The following is an 11,572-nucleotide window of genomic DNA, read 5'->3' as shown; positions in this document are numbered from 1 at the left end:
GAGACTCAAACGCCTCACTGCAGCGCCTCGATACTTTTTGCTTACGCTTCGCCTTTGAGGCATACGCTTCTAACAACACTGGTATTACCCCCTGCCCAATAACTTTTTTTTTTTTTTGTGTAACCCCATTCCTGTTCCCAGCATAACAGGTGAAACACCATTCAACGGACTCGATGCCATTTAGTTTATCCACGGCGTCTCGCGTGATGCCATTCCGTGCTATCAAACACATCCTAAATAAAATGGTCAGTGAATTGTGAGGAAGAAACGGCAGCCACTTTGATAAAACGCTACTGCAACTGCAACTGCAAGCTCATGAATGGCAACATAATTATGAGAACCTTTTGTCCTTCCTGGAGCTGGAGCATGATATTCTTACCAAATTATAAAACGATGAACGGGTGGATGTTCAGGTGGCTCTGCCTGTTATTAATGCTTTAGACAAAAGACAAAAAAATTCATTTGATGCCAAATTTTTGTCTCTGATTTCAAAAGAAGCTTCACATTTCTTAATATTTCAAAAATTACAGTTTCTTTATTTTTTTTGGAAACTGCCAAACCGAAGCCTATTCTTGAACAGTGACCATTAACTCATTTAAAATGAGTTAAAATGATAAGAATGCCAACAAATGATAAAATTACCTCCCTTCTCTTTCTCATTAATATTTTTAACCATGGTTGACAAACTCTTCTGTTCCAATGAGAAGCCAATAGAGTTATGGTTTGTGTTTTACTCTTTCAATTCAAACCCAGCTGAGATTCAGTCTCAACCGGTCATCTTTGTTGAGAGTCAATATAAACCAAAAGACTATATAGAACGGACAATAACATAGATGACACTAATTTTTGGCACAACACTATAGGATAGCATTTGCTACCTTAGTTGGTAAGGAACTCCTTAGTTAAAATTCACAGGGGAGGTTGTTTTAACAAAATCTGACATGCTCAAAATAGTAGGAATCAACTTTTGTATTATAGTTTTTTGACATAAAAACATGCTTTTTGAGATTTGAAAATTTGATATAGGGTAGTTGTTGATTTTTCAACCCTTGTAAAATGTGATATGTACATTAGGAAAACATGATCCAAGGGTCAGTTTTTATTAAACTTGATATGTTGTAGATCACATCTGAGGGGTTAGATGTGCAAAAAACTGAAAAAACAAAAATATTATATTTTTTCACAAAGGTTCCTTACCCACCAGGGTATAGCAAACATTATCCCCAACAATATATCTGATTGCAAACTAAAAAATATAACGCCTGAAAAATTAGGCACCTTACTCGAAATCATGGCAATTGATTTTTTGGATCAAAACACTTGATTTTTTCAGGTGATAATTACATGATGTCTGATTTTTCTCAAGGAAGAACTTAGTGGTGCTTGAGTTTTCCAATCAACTCGTCAAGTAAAAAGTAAACTAGTCATGTTTGTTATATTTTTTTCAATCACAACCTAACAGAAAGTACCAAAGAGTTAGTGTCGCTAGTCTTATCAGTATAGAAAATCAAAAGAATCACGTTGCCCATGATGTTAAAGGTTAACCTGAGGTCACTATTTGGCAGTTTTCAAAAAACTTGTTAGTGTACAATATAAATTTACAGAAAATAAATTCTATTTTTGCAATTAAGGTGAAAAGTTGGCCATTAAATGAAATTTTTTCCAGACAGAAGAAATGGTTGTGCTGCGCTTCCCTGGAATCTTCTTGCAACCCACATCCGAAGGGCGACTATAGTGTTTTTCAAATCATCCTTCATATTCTCGATAATTTCCGGAACCAGCCTGCTCCTGCTGCTACCTCTCTCTCTCTCTCTCTCTCGGTAGTCACCATCAACATGGCGTTTGCTTCATCTCCTTCCTCCTCCTACTCTCTGAAATCTAACCCTAACCCTAATCGTCCCTTCTCTTCCTCGCTCCTCCCCTCGCTCAGCAGCAGGGGCTTCGCCACCGGAGTGACCCTCGGGTGGAACCCTCGTTCCAGAAGTGTCTGGAAGCCTCTAGAATGCTCCGCGAGCGCCGTGGCTCCGTCGTCCTCCTCGCCGGAGGGGCTGACCCAGCGGGCCGTGCCGGGGGTTGACCGGTTGGGGTCGCTGAGCCAGGTCTCGGCCGTCCTCGGTTGCCAGTGGGGCGATGAGGGCAAGGGGAAGCTCGTCGACATCCTCGCCGGCCGGTTCGATATCGTCGCTCGTTGCCAAGTACAACTCTTGAGCCTCTCTCTCTCTCTCTGTGCGTTTGTATGAAATTAGTTTTGTTGGGTATTTCTCATGAAATTCGTGATTATTGGATTGTGATTCCCTCTGATTAATAAAACGAATGGTGGCAATGATCTTTGATGGGGTTTTGAGTTTTGGGTTTGTGATCTTTTTAGTGGAATTGATGGTTTGGTAAGTAGGAATCCGTTCCATGCTATATATTATAATTGATTCGTTTGATTGTTAAAATGCATGGTGGTAATGATTTTTCGTGGTGTTTGAAATTTTGGGTTTCCCCCTTTTTATTGTGGTTTGGACTTTGGAGTGGTATTGATGATTTGGCAAGCAGGAAACTGCTGTATACTTTTATTTTATGATTGGGTGTCAAAGCAATCGTGCTTTAGATTGCGAGCTCATGCAGTTTATCTCTGTGATATTGATTCAAATAAAACAAGGCTGTCAATACTTTTCCTTCATATGTGGTCTTCCCACAGTGTTGTACTAGGCAAAACAACGATCATTTGTATGGTTGCAGCGCCGCTGGGAATCACGGAGAATGGGATTCTGAAAGGATGCGGTGTTGTTGAGGCTGAATGCATGCTCGCAACTGAGTAGATGAGCAGTACCAAGATTGAAATTTTATTGTCAATTCATCAGGCTGTAGCTGGAGAAGAGGGGTGACCATGTTTGCAATTGTGATTAGGTGGTGGTTTTCGATAGTGGTTGCTACAAAGTGTATTATCATCTAGACAAAAGCGAATGGTAGCTGTGAGATATAGTTCGATAGCTCAGGTAATTGGGGGCGAATATCAAGACTGCTTGAAGTTTGCGAAAAAAATCTTAGGCAGAGCCTGCTATTTAGACTGTCTGAAATCTCCTGTTTTGGTTAGATCCAAGGGTGAATATCCAACTACAACTGACTAAGGAACTAATAGATAGAACAAGCCTGCATTTGAACCATGGAATTTGTCTCTAGAGTTCTGACCGTCTAAAGGCTTTCCTTCATTTCAAGCTTCTCTTCCCCTATCAAGTGCTGAAGTGCATAAGATGCTTTATCCATTTGAAAAGGGTTACTATATTTTATCTGCAGCAAGTTTGGTTGATCCGTTCCAGTCTCATGTCCATATTGGTCTTTCTAATGGTTACTATGAGATTGGTTTTATGACAAGCTATTATTAAAAGAATTTCTTGTTCTTCTTTGAATCTCTTGCCTGTGTCATGTTTTGAACATTGTCTGGCACTTAAAATGCATGAAAGTGGAGTATTTGAACCAAGTTAGCTGCCGGAACTTTGTCAACCTTCACCTTGCAAAGGTACCATGACCTACAATGTCAAGGTCGGACAAATTCTGCTGTATGGATCAGTTTACAATAGCTGATGCCTACTTTAGGCTGTTAAGTTTAGGCAGTAGGTTCAAAAGGAGAAACATTTGTTGTTACAATCCCTATTTGTTCAGTCCTTTACCATATAAACAAATGCATAGCATTTCAGATGAACATTTCATTATTTAGCCTTTCACTTTCAATGAAACTGGCAACAGAACATTTTCTTGATAAATTAAATGCTATCTTTAATCATACATTACAAATGATGCTTCTTGTAGTTCTTAAAAATTAGCATTGTACCTTGCTCTCCCTGGTGACTGCTCGTGACTGGGTTTTCTTGAATAATACACTTGTTTTTTCCTTCAGAAAAAAAAAGAAAACAAAATGATGTTTCGAGTTATTGGGGGTTGATTTCTGGGGTATTAAATTGTGACCTTCTTCCTCCTTGGTTTGGTGTTAACTTTGAGAGAATGTAGTGTCAGGATATTTCTACCCATCATGATTACACTGCAGGTGATGCTGTTTTTACCTAATGGATTGTCTTTCACATGCTGATACATGTATTGTTTCTGCCAAATGTTCTTGCATTTTTATATACTGGGCGAGTCTTTTATTTTTCTGCAAGGATAATGTAATTTAGGTTGATAGATTGTTTTGTGGTATCTTTTCTTTCTTCTCATAGATAATGATGCCTTGGTAAGAATTTTCCTCTCTTAATGTCAGGGAGGAGCAAATGCAGGTCATACCATCTACAATGATGAGGGAAAAAAGTTTGCCCTTCATCTCGTTCCTTCAGGAATCCTGAATAAGGACACACTCTGTGTAATTGGAAATGGAGTTGTTGTGCATCTACCAGGACTTTTTAAGGAAATTGATGGGCTCGAGTCGAATGGAGTTTCCTGTGAGAGAAGAATACTGGTCTCTGATAGGGCACATTTATTGTTTGACTTTCATCAAGTTGTTGATGGCCTTAGAGAAGAGGAACTTGCCAAGTCCTTCATTGGGACAACAAAGAGGGGGATTGGGCCCTGTTATTCAAGCAAGGCTATTCGCAATGGCATAAGAGTGTGTGACTTGAGGCATATGGATCTTTTTTCTGAGAAGCTTGATATTCTTCTGTCGGATGCTGCATCACGATTCAAAGGATTCACATATAATCGTGGTATGCTCCAAGATGAGGTTCAACGATATAAGAAATTTGCTGAGCGGTTAAAACCTTTCATTGCTGATACTGTGTACATAATGAATGAATCTATAGCACAGAACAAGAAAATATTAGTTGAAGGTGGCCAGGCTACCATGTTGGATATCGATTTTGGAACTTATCCGTTCGTGACTTCTTCCAGCCCATCAGCTGGTGGAATTTGCACAGGACTGGGGATTGCCCCAAAACGTTTGGGTGATCTTATTGGAGTAGTGAGTGTCCCATTGACTGTCTATCTGTATTTTCTTTTCTTGACTTTATTATCCACATAATAATTGTCTTATCCTTTGGTCTTTTCGTGCAGGTAAAGGCATACACTACAAGAGTTGGTTCAGGTCCTTTCCCAACTGAGCTTTTAGGCAAAACTGGTGATGCTCTTAGAGCAGCAGGGATGGAATATGGCACGACTACTGGTCGTCCCCGGCGTTGTGGCTGGCTTGATATCGTTGCATTAAAATATTGTTGCCAGATTAATGGATTCTCATCTTTGAACCTCACTAAGCTAGATGTCTTGTCTGGTCTTCCAGAGATTAAGCTGGGAGTCTCTTATAGGGAAATTAGTGGCAACGTGCTTGATTCATTTCCTTCAGACTTAAGAACGCTTGAGCAAATACAGGTATGCCATTGGTCGTCATTAAAATTTGCCTGCTCCTATGGCCTTAATCTTACATGAATTTGTGTACTTTTTGTACTTTCTTTGTTGATTATTTTTGTCTTCTTTTCTTCTAAAAATGATGATAGTTTCTAGTTACTTACAGTGTAGGAGCTTTTCTTTGTCTTTAGTTGGTAGCAGTCAATCCTATTGATTCAGTGATTCTTATCTCATCCTACGTAAGTTGAGTTTTTTACTTTCCCATTAACACCTTTGGCTATTAAGCAAAATCCGTAGATTTTTATGGTCCTTGACTCATCAGAGTTCCTGAATCTGATGACTAGAACTTCTTCACCTATTTCATCTTGGTAGATTGGTGTTGGCTATAGAGATATCCGAGTGTCATCTATCTATCAGCTGATAGTTCCTATGCTGTTCCATGTTCTTTGTCTTGTTTTCTTGGAAAAAAGTGATGAATTGTTTCCAAGATTCTAACATCTCTCGTTGCTTCAAATGTCATCTTGCTCAGGTTGAGTACGAAACTTTACCTGGATGGCAGAAAGATATATCTTCTGCGAGAAGTTTTGAGGAACTTCCTCTTGCTGCTCAGCAGTATGTGACAAGGATAGAGGAGCTTATTGGGGTACCAATTCATTACATTGGTGTAGGACCAGGTCGCGATGCTCTAATATTCAAATAAGTTATTTGGTGAGCTGAAACATTGTATTTGAGGCTGTTGTGAAATAAATATTTATCAAGTGATTGTGCCATCATGGTTCTGTAGCTGTTTGTGTTGATCGCTGGAATTGCTTTATGCACAACAGTAGTTGATAAGCCGGTATAGTTTTCTGTAGCTGTGTAAACTTTAACAAAGTTTTGAAGAGCAACTCTTGTGGGCGATCTGCTGCACTTGAATCATATTACTTTCTAGTGTTTTATTTCTTCACAGGTTTTCTTTCTATTCTATTGAAGTTAATTTTTCCGAACAGTTTTATACAGTTAGTGAAGTTGCTTTGCTTTGTAGAGATGGAAGGAATTTGATGTGGTAGTGAATGATTGTTGCCATTCTTTTGTTTGTTTTTTCCCTTTTAATATGATGGGGAAACCTGCCAGGGTGTAAGACAGCTCCAAGTGAAATTGTACCCATTATGGACTTGACCCCCCAGGTAATATAGGGTGCTTTCATGCACCCATTTATCCAGATAAACAGGATAATTGAGGAAGCTCCATCTTGCTCAATAATAGAATATCCAACCTTATCTTGTTTATCTGGATAAGTGGGTATGTGCAAACTTCACCAGGTGCTCCATTTGGCATTACTACACTGGCGTGCACACGAGAAATACATTGTGAGATGCTGGGGAGACTACAGACAATCACAAATCGCCCAAACCATGTGAGTGGACCTGTGGTGGTGAATGATTATGACTAACATCGTCAGTGTTGTATATGGAGCTGGTATGCTGCTACTAGAAATGGCAGGCAATGGTGCTAGTGGTAGATGATTTTGCTTAGTGCCTACCGGAAAAAAGATGATTTTGCTTAGTCTCGGAAACAAAATCATCTTAATAGTTTCAGTGCTGTAATATATATATATATATATTCCTTTTACATCAGGAAATGTTGATGGATGATTAAGGGCAGCACCAGTGTTTGGAGCTAAAAACTAAACCCCAATAGTTTGAATTTGGTTCTAGGTATAAAGGGACTTGTGCTCTGTTTGGGAGCCCACCGTCAGAAAAGTAGGAAAGCGCCTTAGTGTTATCAAGGCAAGATTGAGAGTTGGGGCTCTGGATTTGCAAACGAAAATCAGTCAGTTAACTTCTTTGGTTCATGGAATTGGGTTCCACTCATTCTTTCAATCGTTCTTTTAAGTCTTAACGACCTATGTAAAAAGCTCATTTGGGTGCTCATAACAGCTTGAGAAGCCATGATGGTGGATGCCTTTTTCCTCCCCCCTGTATGCGTGATATTAAGCACATGCTATGTGCAAGGAGGGAGCATGCATGGTATATTGATGACCAAACATCTGATTGTAACCTGGCAGATTCTAAGATCTAGAGAAGCCATGTAATGGTGAATATGCACGTCTTGAAATTTCTTTCCATTGAAGGTCAATTCATTATGAACAGCATGTGGTCATAAAGGTTGATGCTGGCAGTACCATCATCAGGACAGCTGATCAAGACTAAAACCCATTAGTGCCAGCATCAAAGTGCAAAACATAGGCATTGACCGCACATTGGCAGCACCACACCCGAAACCGTATGATTGTAGGCCTTGCCTCTTTCGGTTTCCCTTTGGTTGAACTTTACAGCTTCTTTTTAGTTAGAGAAGATTGAGATCCAATTGTTGGAGTTTACCCCATAGAGGTTGCAGGAACAAGAGCGGGGACAATTGTTTGAGCTTCAATAGTAGATACAAAGCCAGTCAAAGAATATGTTGATCTCGCAACTAAAGCAAAGGAACCAGCAAGCAAGGAAAGCATCAGTTGTAAAGGCAGTAGATTCTGAAAATCACGCTCATATCCATATCCCTATGCCGCATCTCTTCCGGCCTTAATCCGAACAATGGTTCCATTAATCTCTTGCTGCTACGAGCTATTCATGGAGCTATGCTTGATGTTGGTGTCATTTCATGCATGTTAGTCAGAGCAGAGGATAGTGCTTAATTGGTTTGACCTGGTCTTCCGGTCTGCAAGAGCGAAACTAAACAGAACACCATTAGCAAGCTCCAACTTCAGAGCCCCCATAAGCTTTATAACCTCATGTTTTCAAGAAGAGCTTCTAAAGTGCACCATAAGGAAAGACATGTCACTGGGAGGAACCTCCACCTCAAGAGATGGCTCTCAATGTGGTCTTTATTCACTTGTATAGAAAGCACTACACTGTATCCTTCATGAAAACGTTTCATGTATCCAACTCTTCCACAGTCAAATTGGTTCATCTTTGCTATGATGGATCTATCCAAATGACCTAGACTCCTATTGCTTTCCTTCAAACTGCATCAAGGGCAGAAGCCCCCGTTTGATTCACTGTCAAATGAAAATGAGTTTTGAGCTAATGGTTTAGTGACCATGTCAGAGACCCACTAACTCTTGAAGAAAAGTTTGAAAAGAACATTCTTTGAGCCACTGTCTACCACATGTACTGATAATTGACATCTATGCGCTTTGAATGATTTTCAAGTGTCAGATTATGTCATGTAAAAAGCACTAACAGTATCACAATGCGAAGCAAGACGTTTTGATAGTGACATTCTAACATCTTGGAGAATGAAAGAAAATCAAGCAGTTCAGTGACAATAAAAGCCATGAATCTGTCTTCAACATCTGAGCTGCATCAGGTAAATTACACTTTGTTTCTTAATACTTCAAGATATGCAATTTGCTCCAAGAAATGTATAAAACCTAGCTGCTGAGTGCATAATGATTGAGTATCCAACCCAATGGACATCAGAAAAGGAATAAAGCTCCACTATGCTACGATAATATATTCGTTTTCCATAGTCCATCGTGCTCTGAAGTATCTAAGAATGCGTTTAACAATTTGATAATGTATTATAGCTGGTGCATTCATACATTGGCTCACAAAATTAACATTAAAAGATAGCTTTGCATCAGTGATGGACAGGTCCTGAAGAACACTAAGTACAGATATGTAGTGTGTTTGATAAGGGAAGATAATGTCATTTTGACACATTTGTAAGGCTTAATTGCCACTGGAGTAGAAATAGGTTGCAGTCTTGCATTTAAGCTCTTTCAACTGGATGATATGTATATTTTGATTGACACAGTAGATCCTCCATAAGAAAAGCTTACTTTTGTTCCAAACAATAATATGATGAATCCAAATCTTCTTGAAAATTCCTCACCTAACTGAGTAAAAGAACTCATTTATAAATTCTTGAATTGTTTTCAGTAAGGACCATGTCATCAACATATACCAAGAAAATTAAAGTACAAATGCATATAATGGCACACAAAAACAAAAGGATTTGTTGTGCTGCAAAAGAATCCAAAGCTAAAGGGAAATATATCCATTCTATCACGAGATGCCAGTTCAAGCCCCCCTATAGTTTTCTCAGCTGCAAACCTGACTAGGAGAAAGTGGATCCTTATAAGTTATAACCAAGCGGCTTCTCCATGGATACCATTTCATGTAAAGAGCTACGAAGGAGGGCATTTTTTACATCTAATTACCTAATCTCTTATCCTTGAAATATAACAATAGTAAGTGTTTTATCTCTGTCAACAATTGCTTGAGCCATACAAGCTCAGAAACTACTCATGCAATAGCTTTATACTCGGTTTTAATACTTGACCTGATAACCGTATGTTGTTTGGTTGAGCTCCATGGTAATAAAATGGTTTCCATATAGGTGAGATAACCATTTGTAGACTTTCAATCATCTCGACATCTTGTCCAGGTAACATCAAAGAAAGCAGACAAACAAGGAGATGGAGACTTCTTGATTTGTAGCCCCAGACTTATGCTCCCCTTGAGATATCTTAGGATTATCTTCATGAGTCCAATGATCATAATTTGGTTTATGTATAAACCATCATGCTTTATTGATCGAATATGTTATATCAAGCCTTGTGAATGTGACATACTGAAATACACCAACAATACTTCAGTATTGGGTAGCATTTTTCTAGTAAAGTCCTAATATACTTGGATAAGGTAAATATTTGGTGCAGCTAGAGTAACAACAAACTTACATTCTAACATAGAGGTCTAAAATATGTTTACTTTAACACAACATGATTTCTGAAGGTCTATGAACCACTTTAATTCCAAGAAAATAATGCAGAGGGCCCAAGTCCTTGATGAAAAATTTATACCTAAAATCTTGAATAATATGTTTTAACATTATCACATGAATTTCCTATCACAATGATATCATCAACATATACCAAGACATATATACGTAGACTATTATTGTGATGAATAAAAAGTGATGGACCAACTTTTGATTCAAGAAAACCCAGCTTCTCTAAATAAAATTGAAGATCACAATCAAGTTTTCACACAAAATTAGATCATTGCTGTGCTGGGAGCTTGCTTTAAACTACAAAGATCACGATTAAGTTTTTACACAAAATTAGGATGGTTCTTGTTTTCAAAGCCTGGTGACTAACTCATTCCTCCCTCAAATATACCATGAAGAAAGACATTCTAATTAGTGAATCAGCCGAACCACACTAATAGCAATACACACAACCATTCTAACTAGCGTATATTTAATGACATGACTGAATTGTTTAAAGTAGTCAATTCCTTGTTGACTATCGCCCTTGGCAACTAAGTGGGCCTTATATCTGACAATGGATCCTTTATTATGCTTCTTGATCTTGTAGATCTATTTACACCCAACAATATTACAAGTTTTATCAGGAGAATTAGAGTTTAAGTTTTATTTTGGTGAAGGGGCTTGATTTCTTCTTCTATGGCTTAATGCCATTTGAGTTTATTAATGACTTGGTTGAAAGAGTAATTCTTCTTGACTCACTCCACTAAGAAGAGCCATGAGCTATTTGAATCCAAAAAATAAATGTGGTCTCAATGTCTCATCCCAAGATCTCGTGATCATGTGATGGGTCCTAAGAGGTGTTTGTTTTGAAAGGTCAACAATTAGGTTTAAACCAAAAGATGAAGAACTAAACGATATACTAAGCTCATTAGGCTTATTCAATTGACTAGACTGGGTAGGGGTTGGATTTTCAGGTTTCATGGTGATCTCATTTTATAGATCTTGTAAGTGGGATAGTTCAAGTAGAGGTTTCATGAAGAGGTATTGGATTAGGTAAAAGTATATGATTCGTAGGGCGACTTTCTAGAGTTTTAGGTAAAGTTGGACTGTTGTTTTGGATCCAATTTAACACTTTGTATATGACAGGCTTCTTCTTTCTAACATAAATAAATTTCCCTTCATAGAAGAAGAATATGTCTCGATATAAAAGTTTTCTTAGCCACAAGATCATAACATATATATCTCTTGTAGTTGGACCCATATATGATAAAAACACAGGTTTTGAATTTTTGGTGCAAGTTTAGATTTGACATAAAAAACCAAATATGGGTAACACGTGCATGACAAATTTGTGAGGTGCTCATATCTGGACACTGTTTTAAGGAGCTTATAAGGTGATTTTTGTCCAAGATTTGGAGTAGAGAGATGATTTATGAGGCACACGGCTATTCTAAAAGCATCCACCAAAAAATTTTGATCCATAGAAACATGAAATAACAAGGTC

The 11,572-nt window shown here is 38.3% G+C and overlaps 1 protein-coding gene across 1 annotated transcript; it reads left to right on the top strand.

Moving 5' to 3' along the window:
* The first annotated feature begins 1,682 nt into the window (after nt 1-1,682).
* Nucleotides 1,683-6,241, top strand: LOC149828923 (adenylosuccinate synthetase, chloroplastic-like). Its single transcript, XM_090017000.1, has 4 exons — nt 1,683-2,195; nt 4,241-4,933; nt 5,026-5,337; nt 5,843-6,241. Exons 1-4 carry the CDS (start codon nt 1,836-1,838, stop codon nt 6,011-6,013), a joined length of 1,536 nt encoding a protein of 511 aa, XP_089873126.1. The 5' UTR covers nt 1,683-1,835; the 3' UTR covers nt 6,014-6,241.
* The last annotated feature ends 5,331 nt before the right edge of the window (nt 6,242-11,572 follow it).

Source organism: Nuphar pumila, chromosome 9 (assembly GCF_984573655.1).
Source record: "Nuphar pumila chromosome 9, dmNupPumi1.hap1.1, whole genome shotgun sequence".
NCBI lineage: Eukaryota > Viridiplantae > Streptophyta > Magnoliopsida > Nymphaeales > Nymphaeaceae > Nuphar > Nuphar pumila.
The sequence above is the reverse complement of the archived record's forward strand: the minus strand, read 5'-3'. Positions and strand labels throughout refer to the sequence as shown.

What these genes read in the sequence shown, in the direction of transcription:
- LOC149828923 (XM_090017000.1), top strand. Translation starts at nt 1,836, where the DNA reads ATGGCGTTTGCTTCATCTCCTTCCTCCTCCTACTCTCTGAAATCTAAC. An exon ending in TGGGTGATCTTATTGGAGTA is followed by an intron (nt 4,934 to 5,025) that starts GTGAGTGTCCCA and finishes CTTTTCGTGCAG; the next exon opens with GTAAAGGCATACACTACAAG. An exon ending in GAACGCTTGAGCAAATACAG is followed by an intron (nt 5,338 to 5,842) that starts GTATGCCATTGG and finishes CATCTTGCTCAG; the next exon opens with GTTGAGTACGAAACTTTACC.